Source organism: Pholcus phalangioides, unplaced genomic scaffold (genome assembly GCF_987345545.1).
Source record: "Pholcus phalangioides strain wild (caught in Gottingen) unplaced genomic scaffold, Ppha-v1.0 ptg000020l_1, whole genome shotgun sequence".
NCBI classification, from domain to species: domain Eukaryota; kingdom Metazoa; phylum Arthropoda; class Arachnida; order Araneae; family Pholcidae; genus Pholcus; species Pholcus phalangioides.
The window spans coordinates 4,316,293-4,338,692 of record NW_028301613.1 but is presented as its reverse complement, the minus strand read 5'-3'; the positions used below and the strand labels follow the sequence as shown (position 1 = coordinate 4,338,692).

The 22,400-nt window shown below is 40.0% G+C and overlaps 1 protein-coding gene and 1 pseudogene across 1 annotated transcript in view; one reads left to right on the top strand and one right to left on the bottom strand.

Moving 5' to 3' along the window:
- Nucleotides 1-9,477: 9,477 nt before the first annotated feature.
- On the top strand, nt 9,478-10,629 carry LOC149070782 (eukaryotic translation initiation factor 2 subunit 2 pseudogene; annotated as a pseudogene).
- Nucleotides 10,630-12,005: 1,376 nt separating this feature from the next.
- The window catches only part of LOC149070781 (uncharacterized), a 97,920-nt gene continuing 87,525 nt past the window's right edge, over nt 12,006-22,400 (bottom strand). The window contains exons 36-41 of the mRNA XM_089248477.1: nt 20,796-20,940; nt 20,334-20,570; nt 20,001-20,213; nt 17,249-17,454; nt 16,125-16,211; nt 12,006-12,971 (exon numbers count right to left, since the gene is read on the bottom strand). Coding sequence (XP_089104603.1) covers nt 12,681-12,971; nt 16,125-16,211; nt 17,249-17,454; nt 20,001-20,213; nt 20,334-20,570; nt 20,796-20,940 — 1,179 coding nt within the window. The 3' untranslated portion in view covers nt 12,006-12,680. The remainder of the gene's footprint in view (nt 12,972-16,124; nt 16,212-17,248; nt 17,455-20,000; nt 20,214-20,333; nt 20,571-20,795; nt 20,941-22,400) is intronic.

Here is a 22,400-nt window from a genome sequence, read left to right as displayed (position 1 = left end):
ATCCCCCCTCACCCCAACGTGTCTCTGCGGTTGCTCAAATTCTTTCTGAAGTAGAACGCTTTGATTAGTTCAAACTAGAGCCAGACCAAACCTATCGTTGCTTTCCAGTCATGGCAATCGCCGCTGTGGTGGTCCAGCGGTCAAAGTGATGGACTCGCATTGCGAAGATCCGGGTTCAAACCCCACCGTCGCCGCAGTGGTGGTCGGCTAAAGTTGGTTTTCGGTGATTCCCAACTTCGAGGCGCGAATTCGAGCCGTTCTCCCCGTTAAAAAGTCTCGTCGCAGAGAGCAACAGGCCTACACAACGGTATAATTATTCATTCATTACACTTCACTCACTATGAATTGAGAAAAAACTCATAGTTGGAAAAAATTGATTGCAGATGGCAGCACTACACATAACAAGCATAACACAGAAACAAACTTCATGGAAGGTTCACTATACGTACACGCACATTCCAACATGTACCAATTTGTTGGAAGCTCCACAGAGGAATATAGACATGGTGCCCGTCTGGTTTAGTTAGTCATGGCAATCGCAACTAAGCGTCGCTTCTTTTTTTGGCCATTTTCCAGCAGTCCAACCTACAGTAATTCAAAACACAGATGGGGCTGTACACGAAAGGACCAGATTGTGGAGAAGAGGTGTCAACTCTCTTCGTAAAAAACATAATGAGGAAAAAAAAAACGAAATCATATTCTGAACACACACATATGCCCTCACTTTTATTACTCTCGGTAATAACTCTACAGTAGTGGTTCTTTATTATATTCTATCCGAAAAAATTTGTTATTATTATTATTTTTCAAAGCAAGCACACTTCGAGTAACACCAATCATTTTTTACTTCCGGCATCGCTGCTTTTAACATGACAAATATATGAGATGAATGTTCTTATTTAGAGTTGTAATTACCGTAATATAATTAAGATGAAAATCAATTTCCGTAAATAAAAATTCAATCAGCCTTCGTTGAGAATACGCGGAAAACCACGACACTTTTACAAAAAAGACGGGACAGCCGAAATTACGAGAAAATGCCTTTTAGAGGAGAAATATATATATTTCTTCTCAATGGAAAATACTCGTGTTCGGGAAAAAAATACATTACATATGGTCACGTTAAGCATTACGAACTTTCTGATAAAAAAAGGACCGGAAAATACGGATATGTCTAGGGTGACCATACGTCCCATATTTCATGGGACAGTCCCGGTATTTTCTGTTTTTTTGGCTGTCCCGACTTTTTAGCAAAAGTGTCCCGGTTTTTCCCGTATTTTGCACGAAGCCTACTTGAATTTTTATTCTTTATTGAAGTCAAAGATTGAAATTATTTTCAACTTATAAATTATATTATGATAACTACAACTATAAATGAGTATATGAATCTCCCATATTTGTCTTAGTGAAAATTTTTTTTCGTGGAATTCATTTTTATCCACCGCAATTAGCAGTAATGCTGCATTTCCCGCCATTGTGATTTCTCCGTTATTTCAACAATATTTGGCGACTTTCTGTCGAGGAAATATGGTCAGCCTAGATATGTCCGGTGAATTACCGGTCAAATGGTCAATCATATCTAAGCTGACCATATTTCTTCGAGAGAAATGCGGGACATTGAGTTTCCAAATACGGGAAAATACGGGACATTGCTAATTATCGCCAAAACCAAACAAAGTTGCCAACTATTGTTGAAATTACGGAAAAATCCCAATGGCGGGAAATGATGCAAATTGCAGTGGATTACAATGTATTCCACGAAAGACAAACGTTCAATCAAATGTGGGAGATTAATATTCTCATATACAGTTGTAATTATCGTAAAATAATTTATGAGTTGAAAAATAATGTCAATCTTTGACTTCAATAAAGAATAAAAATTCAAGTTGGCTTCGTGTCAAATACGGGAAAAACCGGGACACTTTTGCCAAAAAGTCGGGACGGCCAAAAAAACAGAAAAAACCGGGACTGTCCCGGGAAATACGGGACGTATGGTCACCCTAATCATATCTCTTATATAATACAAAAAATAACGGGAAGGGAGAATAAATTACAGAGATAAGCTTTTAGTGGGGGGCGCGTGTGTGCCATCGCAATCAGCCAATCAATCTCTATGAATGCTATCTTTATCATCATAATGTCACACACGCATGACGCAATCGTTGTCAGTGATCGATATATGCATGATGTAACAAGTTTCAACTCTTACAAAGAAATTATCCATAATAAATATCGCTGTCACGAACACACAGTTTTGGGACGTAACGACATAAAAGATATCGAAATTAATAAGTATTTGTTTAACTTCGAGTGGCAACAACAAAACTCATCTAGATTTTTGAACGGATCTCGCAGTTTCTTTTTCTAGGTGATTTCATTAGTATTTCTAAATATAGTCGTGTTCCCGTTCAGAGTTAATCCATTTCCAAGAATCGAATTGTAAGTATTTATTTTTTCCTTTGTTGTTCCACAAATTCTTCCCTAATATTTGGAAATATTTGAAAGTTTTATTCAATTTCTATGTTCGGAAATGTATTACGGATATGTTGCGTCAGCCAATGTTGTGTCGCGGTATCTAAAAACTGTTCACGTACGGGGTTATCTGAGCACTTTTTTAATTAATTAATCGGTAATTAGTTGTGAAAAGAAATTAAAAAAATTTCGATATTAAAGCCAAAAAATAAATAAATAAAATAAAAATTCCGTGACATCGAAAACAAAGCCATACCAATTTTTGTAACTTCGTAGCCTTCGCCTTCCAAGCGAAAAGGGTACGTCCATAGTGTACCGCTTCTCGCTTAAACCGCCCCAGTTGCAGAAAGTGAGATGATCCCGTGCGATTCTAGCCGGTGGTGGTTTATAGTGCACCGCTTGCGGGAGCGTCCGCCTGCATGTAGGATGGCGCTATCTCGTGGGGATCCATTGTGTTTTTTTGTTGACAACTGATAATCTATATATATAAAATTCAAGATATACAGAAGACTTGGATGTTGTGAAGATATTTATTATTTGAGATGTTAATTTATTAAGGAAGGAAAAAAAAACTCATCTCTGCCGGGAGTCGAACCCGGGTCCCTCGATTGCCGGATGACTGCTCTGACCACTAAGCTACAGAGGAGATATTTTCCTTCGCTAGAGCGTACATATGCGCTCTATTTATCTCAAATAATAAATATCTTCACAACATCTTTGGTTACCGTGGTTCCCTAGCAATGCGTTTAAGACGCGTATATGCCTTTACAATGGTTAGTCACTTCTTTAATCCTGTTAGTATGTGCATATTTATGTACATGGTATCATGGTTTGCCACATTTTCAATACTCCCAGTAATGAGGCTTTTTGAATAGATGCCATAATCATCATCAGCATCGCTTTGAGGGTCAGGGGAAGGGTGATCCTCATAGAAATCAGTGTTAAAATTGCCGATTTTACTGTAGAAATGCAGAAATTTGTGGTGGGGTTTTCTGTCACATCAATAGTTTAAAACATTGTATTGAATTCTCGATTTCTGAAATATATATTGAGTTCGCTTAGAGATATACGAAGCCCAGGAGATTAAATATGAAGTAATTATTCGGACCTACTTTTGAGTTGAGTTGGATATCCATGCAATAACATTGATTTCAACTTTTTATTTATATCTTCTCAAGCATGAATATTTTCTCCGTATTGTCTTTTAATATTCAACTGCATAAATGGATGCAGTTTAGATTGTTTTAAAATTAATTATGGGCCCGTAAAGTACATCGAAGAAATTCCACAGCTTTAACTAAGCATTTTTCGAAGCAGAAACAGGCACAGATGGATAACTTGAAGTTCGGGGGGGGGGGGGGGAATCGAAATACCTAGTGCCCATCAAAAAAAGGGGGGGGGACTATAATCATTTTCATGTTTCTTTAAATCTAGATTTGTTTATTTCATTAGTCCCGCAGGAAGTCGCCATATTGGTTAACTTAGACACGGTTTGTATGTCCCTCAAAGAAATAGAGAGATATCACGTGATCCAAAACAGTCTCATTCAAGAAAACCCGGGCATTGTCGGGTATTATAGCTAGTATTTATCATAAAATTAAACATGAAAGAATGACGAAAGTCTATGAAATGAACAAGACTCGCCTTGGAATTTTAATGGATTTAGTGTAATCGATAATTATAATTAACTAACTATAATACCCGGCGCATATTTCTTCAATGAGGCTATTTGGATCACGTGATATCTTCCTCTTTCTTTGAGGGACATGCAAACCGTGTCTAAGTTAACCAATATAGCGACTTCATGAAATAAACAAATCTAGATTTAAAGAAACATAGAAACGAATATATATTTTTCCCCTTTTTTTTAAGGGGCGCTACGTATTTCGATCCCCTTCCCGAACTTCAAGTTATCTATTTCTGCCTGTTTCAGCTTTCAAAAATGCTTAATTAAAGCTGTGGAATTTCTTCGCTGTACTTTACGGACCCATAATTAATTTTAAAATATCCCAAACTATGAATTTATGCAGTTGAATATCAAAAGACAATGCGGAGACATTAATTTTCATGCTTGAGAAGATATAAATAAAAAGTTGAAATCAATGTTATTGCATGAATGTCCAACTCAAAAGTAGGTCCGAATAATTAATTAATATTTAATCTCCCGGGCTTCGTATATCTCTAATCGAACTCAATATTTCAGAAATCTAGAATTCAATACAATTTTTAAAATTATTGATGTGACAGAAAACTCCACAAAATTTCAGCAATTCTACAGTAAAATCGGCAATTTTAACACTGATTTCTATGGAGATCATCTTTTTCTTGACCCTCAAAGCGATGCTGATGATGATTATGACGTCTATTCAAAAAGCCTCGTTACTGGCAGGATTGAAAATGTATCAAACCAATATAAAGGCATAAACTATTATACATATGCATATACTAACAGGATTAAAGAAGTGGCAAACCGTTGTAAAGACATACACACGTCTGAAACGCATTGCTAGGGAACCACGGTAACCAAAGTAAACGTTCGGAAAGTGATTGTTGAGGCCCAAAAACCATTGTTGCCCGACAACTTTTTGCCCGTTTGGGGCATTTGCCCTGCTCTGACGAAATTTTAAAGTAGCCTATCGTTCAAGTCGGGTCCCATTTGGTACATATGCAAAATTTGGCGACGATTGATCTAAAATTGTAGATTTGTATAGAGAACACACACACAGAGACAGAAAATCAATTTTATATATAGTTAATTAATTAATTGATGATAAATCAGTGATTTCGCTATTTTTGTCATAACTAATTTTCGATTAGAAAAACGACAATTAATCGTTACAAAATTCCGTTGGGTTTAGTTTTATCGTTAATTAGTTAATTAACTAATTTACAACAAAACTAAATCCAACGGTATTTTGATTAATTAACGATATCGCTTTTATTATGTCATAACTAATTAACGGTTAGTATTAGCAATAATTAATCGTCACAAAAACTCCATTGGATTCACTATAATTGTTAATTATCCTCAATTACTTAATGATTAATTAACGATTTCGCTTTTATTGTCATAACTAACGATTAGTAGGTATTAACAATTAACCATCACAAAAACTGTTGGATTCAGTAGAATCATTAATTACCGTTAAGTAATTATTAAATAAAAATTTTGCTTTTATTATGCCATAATTAATCAACGATTAGTAATAACAATAATTAATCGTTGATTTACAATTCCACTTATAAAACAAATACTTAAAGGAAAGTATCCGTTTTAATGCCCTACGCAGTGCAAGCGGTGAGCCGGTCAAGCGAGAAAAAGAAAAATAATAACTCATTGCGGTTAAAGTAACTCATTGCGGTTAGAGTAACTCATTGCGGTTAAAACGGGTAAACGCAGTTTGAGCCGGTAAAAGCAAGTAGGCGGGAGTACTATGGCCGCCCCAATTGAGTTTACAGGATCTTTTCTCAGCCGCGATAAAGCGAGAAGCGGTTCTCTATGGATGCACCCTATAAGACACACAGGACTTGTTTCTCGCGTGTTCAACGGTGTACATGCCCAGGGCCAACACCTTCTAGAGCAAGGCCTAGGCTTTAGAAGGTATTGCCAGGGCCCAGAAATTTCCAAAGCTCTAAATTTTCTATTTTAAACACGGCCCACGTGCCTCCTACCCCCGAGCGCTGCGTACGCTTCCCTCAAAGGAGAAGACTACTACTACTTCATTAAACACTAACTCTGGCCATATTGCTATATTGCAATTTACTGCCATTAATGAGATGGGTTGGAAATGAATACGCTGTTTGTCAATGGTCAACTCAAGCTCGTTAGGGAAAATATCTTATCTATATCCTCCTTCGGGTTTGAAGTAGTAGTTCCTCCGGAACTATCTCAATTTACTGCCCTTATTGAGGTGGAAATGAAGGCGCCATCTATCGGTGATCACCTCAAGATCGTCAGGGAAAACATCTCTATATCCCCCCTTCCCCAAGTTTGAATCTGGGACCGTGACGGCAACCTCCATGGTGGTAGACAAGCATCTTACCACCAGCCACTCGTGCGCAACGGAGGAGGCTACATAATACGTAGTACTAAAGAATTCATATTTGTCCAGTGCCGCGAGGAACACATTCCCTGGCCCAAGGGCCTCTAATTAAATTGTATTTCGATGGGGAGAGGGGGGGAAAAATTCTCGGGCTCCGGGGGAGGGTGGCAGCTACCCACCCACGTGGTACGAGCCTGCTTCTTGGCGGGAAATGAAAAGGTAAATATTGGGATTCATCTCCGGCCCACGGGCTAGAGGGTAGATGTGCTCTTTTTAGAGGCCAAATTTTACGCCAAAAACTATTTGAGCCTCGGACTTTGTCTGACTAGCCTTCGGGTGTAATAAAAAAATTTTTTTTTCAAAACCACTTTTCGTTCGAAGACGTAATATCGCGTCCAAACGCCAGTGGAATAAATTCAAACAAGTTCTCTGTCGTCTCTCCTCATCATCGCGAAGCTTTGTTGTAACTCTTCTCAATTAACAAATTTCTCTTTTTACCTCCGTTTATTTCTATACTCGTATTAGTGATTTCCCCCCCCCCCCACATATATTGCCTTTTTCTAATGTGCGGTTAAGCTAGGATAAGGTTACCATATTTATCACCGATTCGTCAAATAAAGAGCATCCGAATTTCTCGCCAATAGCTTTTAAGCGAAGGGGTTAATCACCTGTCTTCAATGTTTTTAGCCATTTTCTAAAAATGTTCTTCGGGCCACGACAAAAACCTCCGAGGTTCCAGATGTAGCCTGCGCGTTTAAGGCCCCTGCTCTACACGATTATGTATGGTCACCGGGGCCCCGTGTCCGGAAAATTCACCGACCAGCAATTCGTCGACAACAGTTCGACGCGGAGCTACCGAGTCCATGAGCGAGTGATTGACTGACCGAGTGAGTGGGTGAGCGAGCGAGCTACTGAGTCCGTGAGTGGGCGGGCGCCTTTTTTTTATGAACCCCCTTTTTTATGATTTAGATTGAAGATGTTTTTCAATGGAAGGATATATAGAGCAGAGCTGCGTTTCCCAAAGGTGGTTTCCTAAAAATGGTAGCACCCCAAGAAAGTGGCTCATAAGCATACGAGTGAACAGAAGAGGTACAAGTCAGTGATTGACCACAACAGTGATCTAGCAGTGTGTAGGCATGTGAGCCACCAGAATAGTAGATCAGATCAGTGAGAGCAACCACAAGAGTGTGTGTGTGTAAGCATGTGAGCAACCAGAGGAGTGACCCAGAGGGTGTGTAAGCCTGTGAGTGAGCGATCAGGAGAGAACCAAGTCAGTTGGGAGGATCCTCCAACCTTGTGTGTGTGTGTGTGTGTGTGTGTGTGGGGGGGGGGGGGGGTCCATGCTCAAAGTTATTGGAAATATTGAAAGGGCTCAAAAATATATTTTTGTATATACACACATCTAGATTTCTCTTTTGGTTACTCACTAATGTGATTCGTCACGCTCTAGATTCCTCTCTTGGTCGCTGACTAACGTGATTCGATGCTCTTTGGCTCACTCGTTTGGTTATTCACATGCTTGCACTTTCATAAGTGGAGATTGACTTCAAAGTTGAAGGACGGTATGATGATGATGTCAGTCGGTCGCTCACGTGCTCGCACACTCTTTAGATCACTCTTGCGGTTGTTCACCGACCTCTGGTTCCTCTTTTGATGGCTTACATACTCTCTAGGTCACTCTTGTAGTCACTCACATGCTTACACTAGCTCACTTTTCTGGACCCCCACAAGCTTAAACATTCTCTGGGTCACTCTTGTCATCGCTCACTGACTTGATCCCTATTCCGGTTGCTCACATGCCTACACACTCTCTAGGTCATTCTTGTTGTTCAATGACCAGATCCCTCTTCTGCTGGCTCACATGCTTACACACTCTCTAGGTCACTCTTGCAGTCGCTCACTGACTTGGACCTCTTCTGGTCACTCACATGCTTACACACTCTTTGGATCACTCTTGCGGTTGCTCACTGACCTGATCATCTATTCTGGCTGCTCACATGCCTACGTGCACTCTCTAGTCTAGATCATTCTTGTGGCAGATCACTGACTTCGTCCTCTTCTGGTCACTCACATTCTTACACACTCTCTGGTTGTTTCGTCCCACTCTTTTGGTTGTTCCCATGCTAACATACTCACTCTTCTGGTCGCTTCCATGCTTACACACTCTCTAGGTCACTCTTGCAGTCGCTCACTGACCTGATCCCCTATTCTGGCCACTTACATGCCTACACATAGGCCACTCTTGTGGTTGGTCACTCGCTTGGTCCTCTTCTGGTTGCTCGCATGTTTACACACTCTCTGGGTCACTCTTATGGTCGGCCATACACCAACATTCCCTAGGTCACTCTTGTGGTTGCTGCTCACTGACCTGATCCCCTATTCTAGTTGCTTGTTCGCCTACACACTCTCTAGGTCACTCTTGTGATCGCTCATTGGCTGGATCCTTTTCCGGTCACTCACATGCTTTCACACTCTCTGGGTTATTATTTTGGTTGCTCATAGACATGGTTCCTTGATCACTAAGAACAAATGAATTCATGGTTTTGTCGCCCTTCTCCCATTCTATTTTTGATTTCCTTGACTACTCATTCCTCAAACTTAGCCACCCTGGGCTACAGCTCGCTTAGGGCTGTATTCACCGACATGGTTTAAACTGTAGTCACAATTTTTGGATAAGAAATCAACATAGATTGGTTAAAAACTCGAATTTAATCAATCCGTGTCGATCTCTTATCAAAAAATTGTGACTATAGTTCAAACCATGTCGGTGAATACGGCCCTTAGCCATCTATGTAAATATGCATCTGGCCTAACACAATGCCAACTGATGCCATACCATTAGTTTGGTAGAGGGCATGGGTTGATTGCGAAACATAATGAATGAAATAATGAAATGAAGACAGTGATATAAAAAAAAACTAAACCCATTTTTCCCTTTCCTCTCATTTTCAACAGTGATTACATGGACGAGAGATTTACGACTCAAGAAACAGCAATGTTTGACCTGTCGATGAAGAAGAAGACAGTTTCTTTCTCCGATGCTACCAGCAGCACTGCTTCGAATGGTGATCTTCGAAATGGTAAGGAACTGGCATCTGAATGTTCATGGCCAGAGAAGAAATACCTTGGCGAGCTTTGTAATATGGAACGTGGGGGTGATGACGCTGCATCTGCTACCACTACTACTGCTGCCAACTGGCGTTTCTTGCAGGTATCAGAGAAGAAACAGCAGTGTGACCATCTGCAGCTGGAAGGCAACAATTCTCAGACAATGAAATCTAAAGAACGTTCATGCGTTTTTGGTCCCAAAAATGATGAGAATTCAGATTTCCTTTTCAGTCTATCAGGAAAAAAGAAAAGAAAGAAAACAAATGTACAAGAGCTGGAATCTTCAAGCAGGGACCAACAAGCCCAGTCCAAATTTGAGGCAAGGGAATCAGGCTGTGAAGGAATTTGGATGGATATCGATAGAGATTACACGTACGATGAGCTCTTGCATCGTGCCATCGACATCATGCGTGTCAATAACCTGCACATCATTGCCGGCGAGAGACAGAAATTTGTGATGAAACCTCCTCAGGTATTACGAATGGGTTCCAAGAAGACGTCTTTCGCAAACTTCATCGAGATCTCTCGGATGCTGCACAGGCAACCAGACCACCTGCAGTCGTTCCTGCTGTCGGAACTGGGTACAAACGGTTCTGTCGACGGGAACCGACAGCTCGTCATCAGGGGCAGGTTCCAGCAGAAACAGGTGGAGAGCGTCTTGAGGAGATACATAAGGGAATACGTCACCTGCCATTCCTGCAGGTCTTCCGAAACCGTCCTTCAGAAGGACACGCGGCTGTTTTTCCTGCAGTGTGAGCGCTGCGGCTCCCGCTGTTCGGTTGCTGGCATCAAATCCGGTTATCAGGCAGTGACTGGGAAACGTGCTGCAATGCGAGCTAAGAATGTGTGATTGAACATTTACTCAGTCTCAAGCAATTTTTTATATTTTCTACAGAGGGTTTCAAATACATTTCAACGTGTGAGATAGGTCTTTAGGTGCGAACTAAATTTAAGAACGTGAAAGTGATTTTGAATTAGCATCTGTACGATAGTCATAGGATGTGAGAGATACATGTAATAAAACATATTGTTACGAAAATTATGTAAATAGTCCTTATTTACTATCTATTATGTAATTTTTTTTGCCTGTTAAATAGTCATTATCTTATGTGAAAACGAAAATTAGTTAATTTCTCTGTATATCTTGCCAAATTGGCGAGCCTACCATTTAGAGCTCATGCTCCAAATGGTGTCTTGGCGCCAGAGAAATTCATAGAAAGGAAAGAATGGGATCTCACGAGAAACTTCTACTAGAGTTTTATTTCCTCCTGTAAAAGTGTGTGCCAAGCAGAATGGAGTAATTGAGAGAGAAGACAAACCTCTTGGGCACGCTTGAGAAGCCCTCTTTCAAGGGCTCTCTCAGTTTAGCATGCGTAGCCAAATCTCTGCTTGTGAACAGCTGTTCTAAATGAATCGGTGACGTCCCCAGACTTTGTTTAGTCCTTTAATCTTTTCAAGGACTAGCGTGAGAGACATTATCCGGAACAATTTGGTGCCAGAGTTGGGCACTCGATTCAACTCCGCAACTTGATCAGTCTCCCGAAGATACTGGTCACTCTTGCGAGTGAAATATTGAGTTTTACTGCCCATTCACGACGGTCAAACCACCTGAAATCCTTTAATAACAATAGATGGGAATGGAAGCCTAATATAGGGTGGTTATATATATATAAACTGGCATTACTCTCACACACAGACGCACGTAGCAATCATTGTGATGGAGGTATTTTGATGGAAATTGGTACAACAAAGGATATACCATGTGGAAAAGAGAAATTCAGTATAAAAAAAATAGTTCAATTTTTGACCACCACAATTGAAGTGGCACTTTCTTTTATCACAGTCATCTTACCCCCCCCCCCATGGTCCAAATAACGTATATAAAAGTTTCAATGAAATACGTCTACCACAATGGGCGCTACATAGGTCTGAGCAATGTCAGTATAATTAAAGTGACACTACTCTGACCTATGTAGCGCTCGTTGTGGCCAGTGCCGTCTTAAGGCATGGCCCACCTGGGCACGGCCTGGGGGCCTCACAAAAATGAGATCTGGTTGAAATTTTCGAAAATTTGTCTTGTAGGGCCTCAGAAAAATCACTTGGCCCGGAGACCCATGATGCTCTTAAGACGACCCTGGTTGTGGTGGGAGTATTTCATTGGTAATTGGTTTTTATGTTATTTGGAATATGGGAGTAAGATAACCGATAAAATATAAGTGTCTGAGTAGTGTCAGTTTATTTATAACCACTCCTTATGGTTTCACTTTGCATATCGTTTAATTACTATTATAACGAGTTATAGCTCAAAAAGAATTGTGTTATCTGGAGAGTAGACGATTCAATTGAAACTGATCAAGAGATAGTTACACTTTTTTTTCATCGTTTCACCGTCGAAAGTGTTTAATTTTTATAAACACACACACACATGAAAATACAAAATTTAGAGTAAATATTCACTGTTGTGCTATTTCTTAAATAGTAATCGGCTTCGATGAAAAATACACAAACAAAAAAAATAGAGCATATTACTATACATCTCGCATAATCGCATATTGTTTTTACATATATATCAGATACATTCCACATGTAGGGGGACGAAAAAAAATGCACAGCAGTTTCAAACCTTTGAATGAAGTACACAATGTATAAAGAAACGGCAGTGAATAATTGCACTTTTTTTTTTGTGAAGTAATCATCACAAATATAGTTTCCAGCGCCATTTCCATATTTTGTAACACAACCAAACATGCTAAAGCATACATAAATTACATATTTGCAAAAGGAGCAGAAACAGGTTTCAACTTTGGAAGACTTTCCTGATTTCTAAAACAAAAGCTCAAGTTTGGCGGTTAATGGCAGTGAAAAATTTCAGAATTTAAATAATTGATTAAAACAACAGGCGGAAAAAGTCCAAATGCCAGCACATAAACACCCACATAAAAAACTCTGCGAAGCTTTCCTATGACACAGTTTTGGCACTCGCACATTATTTTGTTTTCCTTTTTTGATTCTAAGTTCCACCGTAATTCAAAACGCTCGCGTTTTAGTTTTTACACATCAGCCTCTTCTCCTGGTCGTCGTTATTATGTTCGGGTTGTGTCTTTTCATGCAAACTTGACATCTAGACACTCTGGTCCGGAGATCTCCTGCTTTCAAAGTCTGTGGTATCGGCACACCATAGCTTTCTGGCCTGTCGAGAGTAGCCAACCAGAAGCTTTGAGCCGTCGTGTAAGAATTGCAGCGTCCGTGGCCGTGACATTCGATGAAAGGTAACGACCTGAAGTCTTCGAGGCACGACCCTGGTGATGCTAGAGGTTGACCGATGCCTTCTGCTCCTGAGTCGGTGTTCTGAGTAATGGAGGAAAAAAAAAAAACCAAGCATCAGATTTTGTTTAAAAAATTATGTATCTAGCAACACTCTAGACCAGTGTTTCTTAACCTTTTTTTGCCCGTGGCCCCCTTTGAACCATATTTTTTTCTCGTGGCTCCCCCTGTCTTACCCAGAGTTTTCAACTCTCATGTAGAAGCAAAACTCTTTATACGTATTGAAATGATTTTTTTCAGTGAATTTATACTGAACGAAAATTTTGCAAAGAAAATTGGCCTCCAGACCAGTAGGCTAGAATTTATTGATCTCCCCGCTAGTCCGAGTTCTATCAGGACCGTCTCAATATCATGGGCCCCCCCCCTCCTTCCTTAGGCAAAGTGATGCCATGGTAGTCCCATACTTTAGCTGGAAATAAACAGCCTACATATTTCCTATTTATTTTCAAAATTAATTGTACTATACAAAATATCATAAGGTGGGGTCACTTATGGGCATGAGGCCCCTCACAAGAGTGGGACTGACAGAGCTACAGCCCAGGGCCTAATATGGTTTTCATCTTTTTTTTTTGTTTTTCATACAATAAATTTCATATAGGGAAGGGAGTCTGAAAAATTTAGCCAAGGACTTGAGAAAAACCCCATCCTAGGGAACTTGTTGCAAAATGTAGGTGGTGAGGCCTGGGTGGGTCCATGCCCCAAAGAAGGCCCTGGTTTTATGAGTGGTTTTGTTGGATTCTCTCTCTCACTGTAAGTGTTAGTCACTGATATGAAATCTTTATTTCTTCACACCTTAATTTTTCTTCTCAGCTCTCCAAACCACCTGTCATGGCCCCTTTCTCCATTTTCTTCAGTGGCCCCTTGAAGTATCCCAGTACCACAAGGGGGCCATATGGCCCCCGGTTGAGAACTACTGCTCTAGACAATACATATTTATAATGTTGTGCAAAGGTGGCAACTAGAGCAAATAACTACATGGCGAAAATGAGTCCATGTAAATATTGTCCGTAATATATAAAATAGTGAAAAGTTACTGTTAGCTCATTATTTAATCATATAATCGGCTTTTTCATGACGAACAATAAACAATTTTGATTTTGATTCGTAATTGGTTTTAGCCCCTCTTAACGGACACCTCTTATATGCCATCACCCCCCTCTTTTACAGCGAATAATAATTTCTCCTTGCATAATAAAAGTATACATTTCAAAACTCTAACTAATGGTCACCTCCTCTTTTACAGGCCAATATTTTTGTCTCACCAGTGTTTCGCAATTGAGAGGTTTTACTGTATTCAAAACAACTATATATATATATATATAGCTCTGAGCCCCTTCTGCATCGCCGTTACAAAAATAGCTACATAACTTTTTCACAGAAAATTTTTAACACAAATGAATTTTCTCTTTTTACTGGTTTACGCATTTTGTCTCTACAATGGAGAAGAGAGTTGTCTTCATAACCTCGCGATCAGAAACAACATACACGTAAAACCGTTGAAGGGAGGAGTGATGTTTACTTTTGGTCGTCTGGAGAGTTTCACTTTGTATGAGCTGAGTCTGAGTGATCTTTGAATGCAAATTGGGGGTGCCATATGTTGCAAAGTGTTGAAAACCCTGTCTCAACCGAGGTCTATAAAATTATAAAATCTGCCCAAGCCGACAATATAGGTTGCGTGTTCCCTCCATCGTTAACAAGGAAATCTTGACAAGTTCTGATTAAGTATCCCTCAAGAGAGGATACTTTTTTAGATCCTTTCTCCAGGGTTACTTGATCAGAACTTGCCAAGATTTCCTTGTTAACAATGGAAGGAAAACATCACCTATATCCAGAGGCGCTATGAAAAAACATTGGAGGGGCTGAAAGTTGCTGGTTGTCCCGTATATACGGGACTCAAGCATGCGCGCAGGAGAGGGAGATGCATTGCATTGCTTTTTCAGAGATTATTGTGCCGCTCAGCCCCCTTTACAAAATTTATTGGAGGGGCTCAAATGGCCTCAGCCCTCAGGTTCCTGTGCCTATGCCTATATCATCAGCTTGGCCAGATTTTATAGACCTTGGCTGACCCAAGTAAGTGCTCCAGGGACTGGACAAATGAGAAGCCAAATTATTCCTTTGCCTTCATTTGACCGTTCTGGTAAAAATTGCTTAGGAGGAGCATATGAACGGGTGGGGGGGGGGGCAAAAAAATTAGGGAAGATGATTTCTGTCTGCTCTGGCAACACCATCTATAGTAGATCTACTATAGCTGGTTTTGGTTCTGGAGAGGTGCTAAATCCAAGGTGAAAGGGCAGAAAAAACCATTTTTTCAAGTTTTTTTCTTTTGTTGGGAATTGTTGAGATAAATTTTTAGGAGGGGGTGGGGGAAAGAAAAAATAGGTTCCACACAGATAGAGATTTCGTGTCGAGCTGCTCCTGATAAAGTACATTCTTGTTCAACAAAACGATGAATCTCCTCCCGCAATTACACAAAGTACAATTAACTGGATACCAAGCAACGATAATATTGGATAAAAGTCACATTTCTCTAACTGGAATCAAACCAAGACCTCTTTAGTGCTTTACCATTAAGCTGCAGAGGACAGACACTTTCTTACCTTAAAACAATACGTCCATTAGCCCCCCCTCCCCAACACAGTCCCGTTCAGCTTAAAGAACATATTGTTCTAAGGTTAGAAAAAGCCTGTCCTCTGTATCTTAATGGTAGAGCGTTACCCCAAACTGTGAGCGGTTGGTGGTTCAATTCCTCACAGAGGAATGAGACTTTCCTTCCTAAAATTATTTTCGCTTGATATCCAGTCAATTGTACTTCACACATTCTTGTTTGTGGTATTATGGTCTCAGGCGCTGTCTGTTCTCACAAGTTTCCTCAACATCTTCGTCGTTGAGGTATGGTTCAAAAGCGTGATGTCAAGGGGATTTTTACTATTGGAAATTTTTTTAAATTTCAGACTCGAAAGCCTAATTTGCTGCACGGGTACCTCTTGTGCGCTTACTTATGCCACCCCTACACAGATGCAAATGGTACAAATGCTTTAGATCACCCTGATTTCGATGGCCAACAAAGTGATTTAAATTAAAATCGAAAACCTGCATAGTGATCGGAAAAAATTTTGCAGGAACAAAATATGTTTAACAACAAGTGCACACATTCAAAGACAGAGCAAAATGACATACCATCAGGAAACTGTACCCAATCCAGACACCTTGCCAGCCTTGAGGACATTCTGGAATCTCTACAGTCTGGCTATGTATGGCTATGACCTAGAAGAAATGACGGAACGTAATATAAGCTCATTTTAGTGTGTCAGATAACGAGTTTCATAAGATGTTAAGATGGTGTAGTAGAAGAAAATCACATTCTTGTATCACAATTTCGTTATATGCATTTGTAATGATTATTGCTCAAACCTATAAAAGGTCTGGATTCAACTCCTTGCTTAAGCATTAATGTCTCCGTACTTCTTCAGAATCTGTATTGTATTTTTAATCATAGTTTACACTTTACCCGTTGTAAATGGAATAAAATAAATACAGGGTGTCCATAATTAAAGAACCCTATTTCAAAGCTGTCTACTGCCGAAACCAGCCACCAGAAAATTGTGAAAATTTTGTGGATGACTTAATAAAGGGATGGAAATTTCTTTCAGAGGTAAAAAAGTACGCCATCAGAGGGTGCATTACTTTGAAAACCTGTAGTATATGTGTAAATTTTTTTTTTACGTCACGCAGCAGCTGCTATGAAACCTTGAAACATTCGTAGAGATCTAGTTTTCAATGTGCTTGTGCCACTCACAATGACCTTACATTATGAGATCGCACTTTGTTAGTAAAATTGTTTTACTGAAACGCTGATTCTGCAAAAACTGCTCAACGGAAATTTCAGATTTCGAAGGGGATTTGAAAAGGTCCATCCAATGTTAAAAACCTCCGAAAAATGATAACAAAATTTGAATAAAAAGGATCATTATCTACTTGTCCTGGAAGAGAAAAAAAACCTGTTTCTGCAGAGGCAGTACAGGGCTACTGAGGAATATGCAATGATGTGATTTCAGATGGTAGCTGAAAATGATGGCCATCACGTTGATCACGCTTTGCTGAACTAAAATTGTCCAAATAAAAAGTGTGGCTAAATGTGCCACTTATTGATGGAACACCCTCTGGTGGCGATATTTGGAACTTTTTTTTTTTCATTGAAAGAAATTCCCATCCCTTTATTAAACTGGTTTCGGCTGTAAGCAGCTTTAAAATAGGGTTCCTGAATTATGGACACCCTGTATTTGTTTTTCCCGACATCTCACCTGAGTTGGTGTCTCACAGACGGCACACCTACTGATGTATTTCTGTATTTCTTGACCGACGATTGGAGTCATGGACATCGGCATAGGTTCCGAGGTACTCAACCAATAACTGAAATCGTTTCTTGAAGCCAAGTTGCAAACATTATTCAAATTGCAGAACATGAACGGCATCGTGCTGAAACGTCTTAGGCAACTTCCAGGTGTACCTGATGGAGGAATACGGTAAGTTATATGATGATGACCCTTTTTGTGGCATAAATATACAAACTTCCCTGCTTTTGGGCAATATAAGAGTGGAATTATGTCTTTGAGGACCAAGTATGAATGAAAAAATACTGATGGAAATCCTAATGATTACACTCATTTTTGATAACAGCTGAGGTCTTTCCTGCATAATTACTATTACGCTAATTTATATACAGGGTGGTCACAAAGTAACTTGCATAGCGGCTGGAAAAAAATCAATAAATGTGAATGAAATTCGAGACAAAGTCACCGTTAGGGGTGTGTGTGAAAGGTGCAGTCGCACCAGGCCCCGCATTTACAGTAATAGAAGTGAAACATTATACAAATATCAAAAGCACATTTTCTTGTCTGAGCTTTAACTGATTTGACTCTGGAACTTTCATCAATTTCAGGAATTTTTTCTCTCATTAATTCTAAGGATTTTTTCTCTCATTAATTCTGAATTTTCATTGGTGAGTAGATATTATTATTCAGCATCACTGTATATTCTGTGATAATGCATGAATCTTTGGATGCTGATTTCCCTCCCGCACAAAATGTATGAAATCGAGACTAAGGAGCTCCACAAAAATTTTTGCACCGGGCCCCATGTCTGATAAGGGCGCCCTTCATTCAAGATATAGATGTTTTAGAAAATGTGCTCAAGAATGAGAGGAGAAAAAAAAATATGTAGCTCGCGCCGTTACGGTTACAGCAACGAAGTTTCGAAAAATTCAAATGGCAACCTCCTTTTATGCATTGCTAAATAATTTTTGCAGTAAAAAATTATAAATGGCGGTGGAATGGTGCCAGTGGCACAAAAAACATTTGCACTAGGCACAGACAAAGAAACAGCGTTTTCTTTTGAGACAAAGAAATGACGCAGACATTTCTGCCAGTGGAAGTTCCTAATAAAAAAGTTAACGCAAAATCTCTTGGCGAAATCGTTATTCTTTGTCTGTGTCCTGCGACAGTGTTTATGGTGCCACAGGTACCGTTCCAATGCTGTTCATGGTTCTTCGCCCCATCGATCATTTGGCAATATATAAAAGTAAGTGTTGTCATTCGAATTTTTCGAAATTTTGTTGCTGTGACCATAACAGCTAGGGCTGTGTTTTTCTCTCCATTCTTAAGTGCATATACCATGAAACACTTATATCTCAAATTTGATTCGCATTCATTGAGCTTTGCTGTTACTAGGGCCTTGTATATCGGAAAAGTTATTTTATGACCACACCTATAATTGCATTAACTCGACATGCCATGTCATATTTTAGAGCAATGAAATATTTTTAGAACTGCTTAGTGGGCCAGATAAAATTCTCGAAAGGGCCAGATTGGTGTAGGGGCTAGAGTTGGTTCACCCAGGCCCTATGAATTTTGTTTGGCTTGACTCACATATATAAGATTCTATTGTGTGTTGGGTCCAGGGCAGGAGGATCTAGTGCCCCTGTCACTGGACCAGAAAGGGTGCCAAATCTACTCTAGTTTTTTTGTTTAAAACACTCCAGTTGATGGCATCAAAATGGATACTTGCCCAGGCGGCAGAGTAAATTTTAGTTTCTAGTTGCTGCCCTGATTAGGCTGGGATTACAATATAAATGTTTTATGAAAATTATTTTATAAAACTTGACAAATGCAACCCATAAGTTGCATTTGTGTGTGTGTGTGTGTGTGCACTCAAATGTAACAGATAAGCTTATTGGTTGCATTTGCTCAAATGTAACAGATTAGCTCAGTGGTTGCAATTTCAAGTTTTATAAAAATCTTTTATAAAACTTTTATAGTTTTTTACCACGGGCTTGGTAAAAAAAAGATTTGATGCATACTTTGAATGGTATTACAACACATATTATTACAGATTATGCCTCTTATAGTCCTTCTGATGAATAAAGACACAAAGATAAAATTTAGGACATCATAGCATTTTTCAGAACAACAATTTACATTAATTCACAAGCAGCGAGGGATTTGCAAAAACAAAACTTGCATAAAGTTGTCTTTTCTGCTCCGTTTCTTCTTCCCTCTGTTTGACGAGCGCCCCTTATTTTGATATGGGGAATTTTCTCGAGCAATCTCGCAAGATCCCGTTTCTCCCCGAACCATCAGTAACCTGCCTCACATCATAACATCATCGGAACATTGGCACTACCACCAAACTTGTCAAGTTTGTCGCTAACTTGGCGTGATTTACAGGGAAATGTGTGTTTTGTCCCTAAGGGGTCATTCAAATATTACGTCCGCATCGGGGGGGGGGGTGTTTCGGATCGGATTTGCTGACTTTTGATGACAAGGGGGGCAGGGGGTTTGATGGTTGCTTATACATCATCAACCACCATTTCTGAAGATATGAAATATTCTATACTGCTGACGGGAGGGGGGGGGGGGTGGGTTCAAAAATGACTGAAAATCTGCTTACGTAATACTTGAATGGCCCTTAATTGTCGGTTTTACATTTTACGAACGCTATTTACATTATTTTCAGTTACAGATTTTTTTTTTAACTGTATTAAGAGAAAAGTCATACCTAAATCTTGGCCATGTGATTTTTCGTTCCCTTGAATGTATAGCAAGGAATATCCTGTCCACATAGGCTTAGTATTGAACGGACATTCTGGTATCAGCGTGTTCTGGCTGTGCCTGGTGAAGAAATACCCTCTCGATGGAGCTGGACCTCCTGGTATGCCAGGAGTTCCGGAGTCACCGGTAGAACCTTGTAGACCGGGTAGACCACTCAAACCTTGAAAAGAAGACAGAGATAAATTAAATGATGTACAGCACCCCCCTGAAAGAACAAACACACATCTGGATAGGTATATGCAAATCAGCACGAGCACTTGTAAAGTTACCAAATAGTTACCCTCATATCCAGGATCACCGATTGTTCCTTTAGGACCTGGGAATCCTGGTAAACCTTCAAAACCACCTAAACCCCTGGAACCTTTGAGACCTGGTAAGCCATCGAGACCTGGGTCTCCCATCGGACCCTGTTCACCTGGCAGACCAGGGAGCCCAGGTAGACCTGGATCACCTCTAGGGCCTGGAATCTGAGTCACGTCTTCTGCTTGTACGCTTTGACCTCTTTGTCCTTTCTCTCCTGGAGTAAGAATAATACAATACATTTATTTCTAGAAAATCAAGTGTCTTGTAAAAAAGGTAGTGAATGTAATTGTAATAGTTAAGAGATTAGGACCCTTTAACTTATCTGTTAATATTGGATTCAAATTGTAGGTCCTTGACAGATTGGCCAATTAGGAGTTCATTAATCGGAAGTGGTGCTACTAAATAGAACAAAAATAATTAGATAAGAAAATCGTGTCACCTGGAATTCCTGGTCGGCCTGGCATCCCGAAAAATCCTGGAGGTCCACGCTCTCCTTGTTCTCCCTTTGGTCCTGGAAAGCCTGGGAATCCGAGGTCTCCCCTCTCTCCTTTCAATCCATGTATGCCCGGCAGTCCGTCTAAACCCTATAGGAAACCAAAAGCTGTTTTTAGATAGCATTTTAAATCAACACAAAATAGTCAAACAAGGGCTAGAAATTTTACACAGGCTTCGATATGATAATCAGGATTGTGTAAAGTGTGTTGACAGTGATGCGAGCACAAGCCATCGAATGCTGTTGACGCTACTACTACTACTAAACCACACATGCATGCACCTCTACACATTCCTCTGCTTAACTTCTAACAAACAGATATCTGTTGGAATGTGTGTGGGTACACAGAGCCGCAACTGTGGGGGCGGCAGGCAGTTCTGGTGCCCCAGGTGCAGGACCAGAGAGCGCAAATTTCAACCTTTAGGCTCTTCTTCAACATTAAAAGGGGGCACCAAAATGTGTGCTTGCCCCGGCTGATTAAACATCTAGTTACGGCCCTGTGTGTGTACTCGTTGTGAACCTAATGTAATAGTTTGTTTTTGTGTAATGTTTGTTATGTATAACTGCTGCCATCTGCCATAAATTGTCCTAACTATAAATGAAATGATTGAATTATTGAGTCATTGTGAGCCTGTTACTCTCAGTGACAAGACTTTTTAAAAGGGAGATCGGCTTGCATTCGCACCTCAAAGTTGGGAACCGCAGAAAAGTAACACTTCAGCCAACCACCGCTATGGGGGATGGTGATGCTGTTGGTACTGTCTGCTGATGGTGTCAAGAGAACAGTCTAATACCCAAAGAATGTCTGCAACAGTTCTGGAATGAATGTATCGAGATGATTTGTGATATTTAAATCAAGGGGGTAGCAAGGGGGGACTTTGGGGTCTGGCCCTCCCGAAATGTGAGAAAATGACCAAAAAAAAAAGGAAAACGATGACCAAATCTATTGTTCTATCCCTTTGGTCTCCCCCCCCAAAAAAAGTGGTTCCCCCCCCCCAACAAAATTTCTGGCTACACCCCTGATTTAAATGTAATAGTTAAGATATATTTAATTGGAACTTGACCCTTCTCTAAGGGTCAAAGTTGTAAGACAGTTACCAGAGTATAGGGCATGGTGTGCGCATTGGAGCACTTCCCAATCTTTCAGCGACTGAAAAAAACTTGTGGTGCATGTGCCAAAGCATTCTTGAGCATTGTCCGTTAAAGAATTGCAGTTACTTTACAAGTGTTTTTTACTTTACTTTGTTTTCCGAGATGAGAATGCAAGCCGGTTTCCCATTTGGAAAAGTCTCTCCGCAGAAAGCAGGCAGACCTACAACATGATACTGACATAACATGAAAATTCAAGCATTTCCATCTTTATTTCAGAAAAGGGAAGATTGATGGCACCATGAACACGAAACAAGTGCAACTTGACAACATAAATATGTTAGGGCCACACATACACTCAGAACACATATTCTCCGGCATGTGCCGATTCATTAGAAATTAGGGAGAAAAATAGAGGAATGTGTACAAGGTGCATGTACGATTAAGTAGTGGTAGTCACTT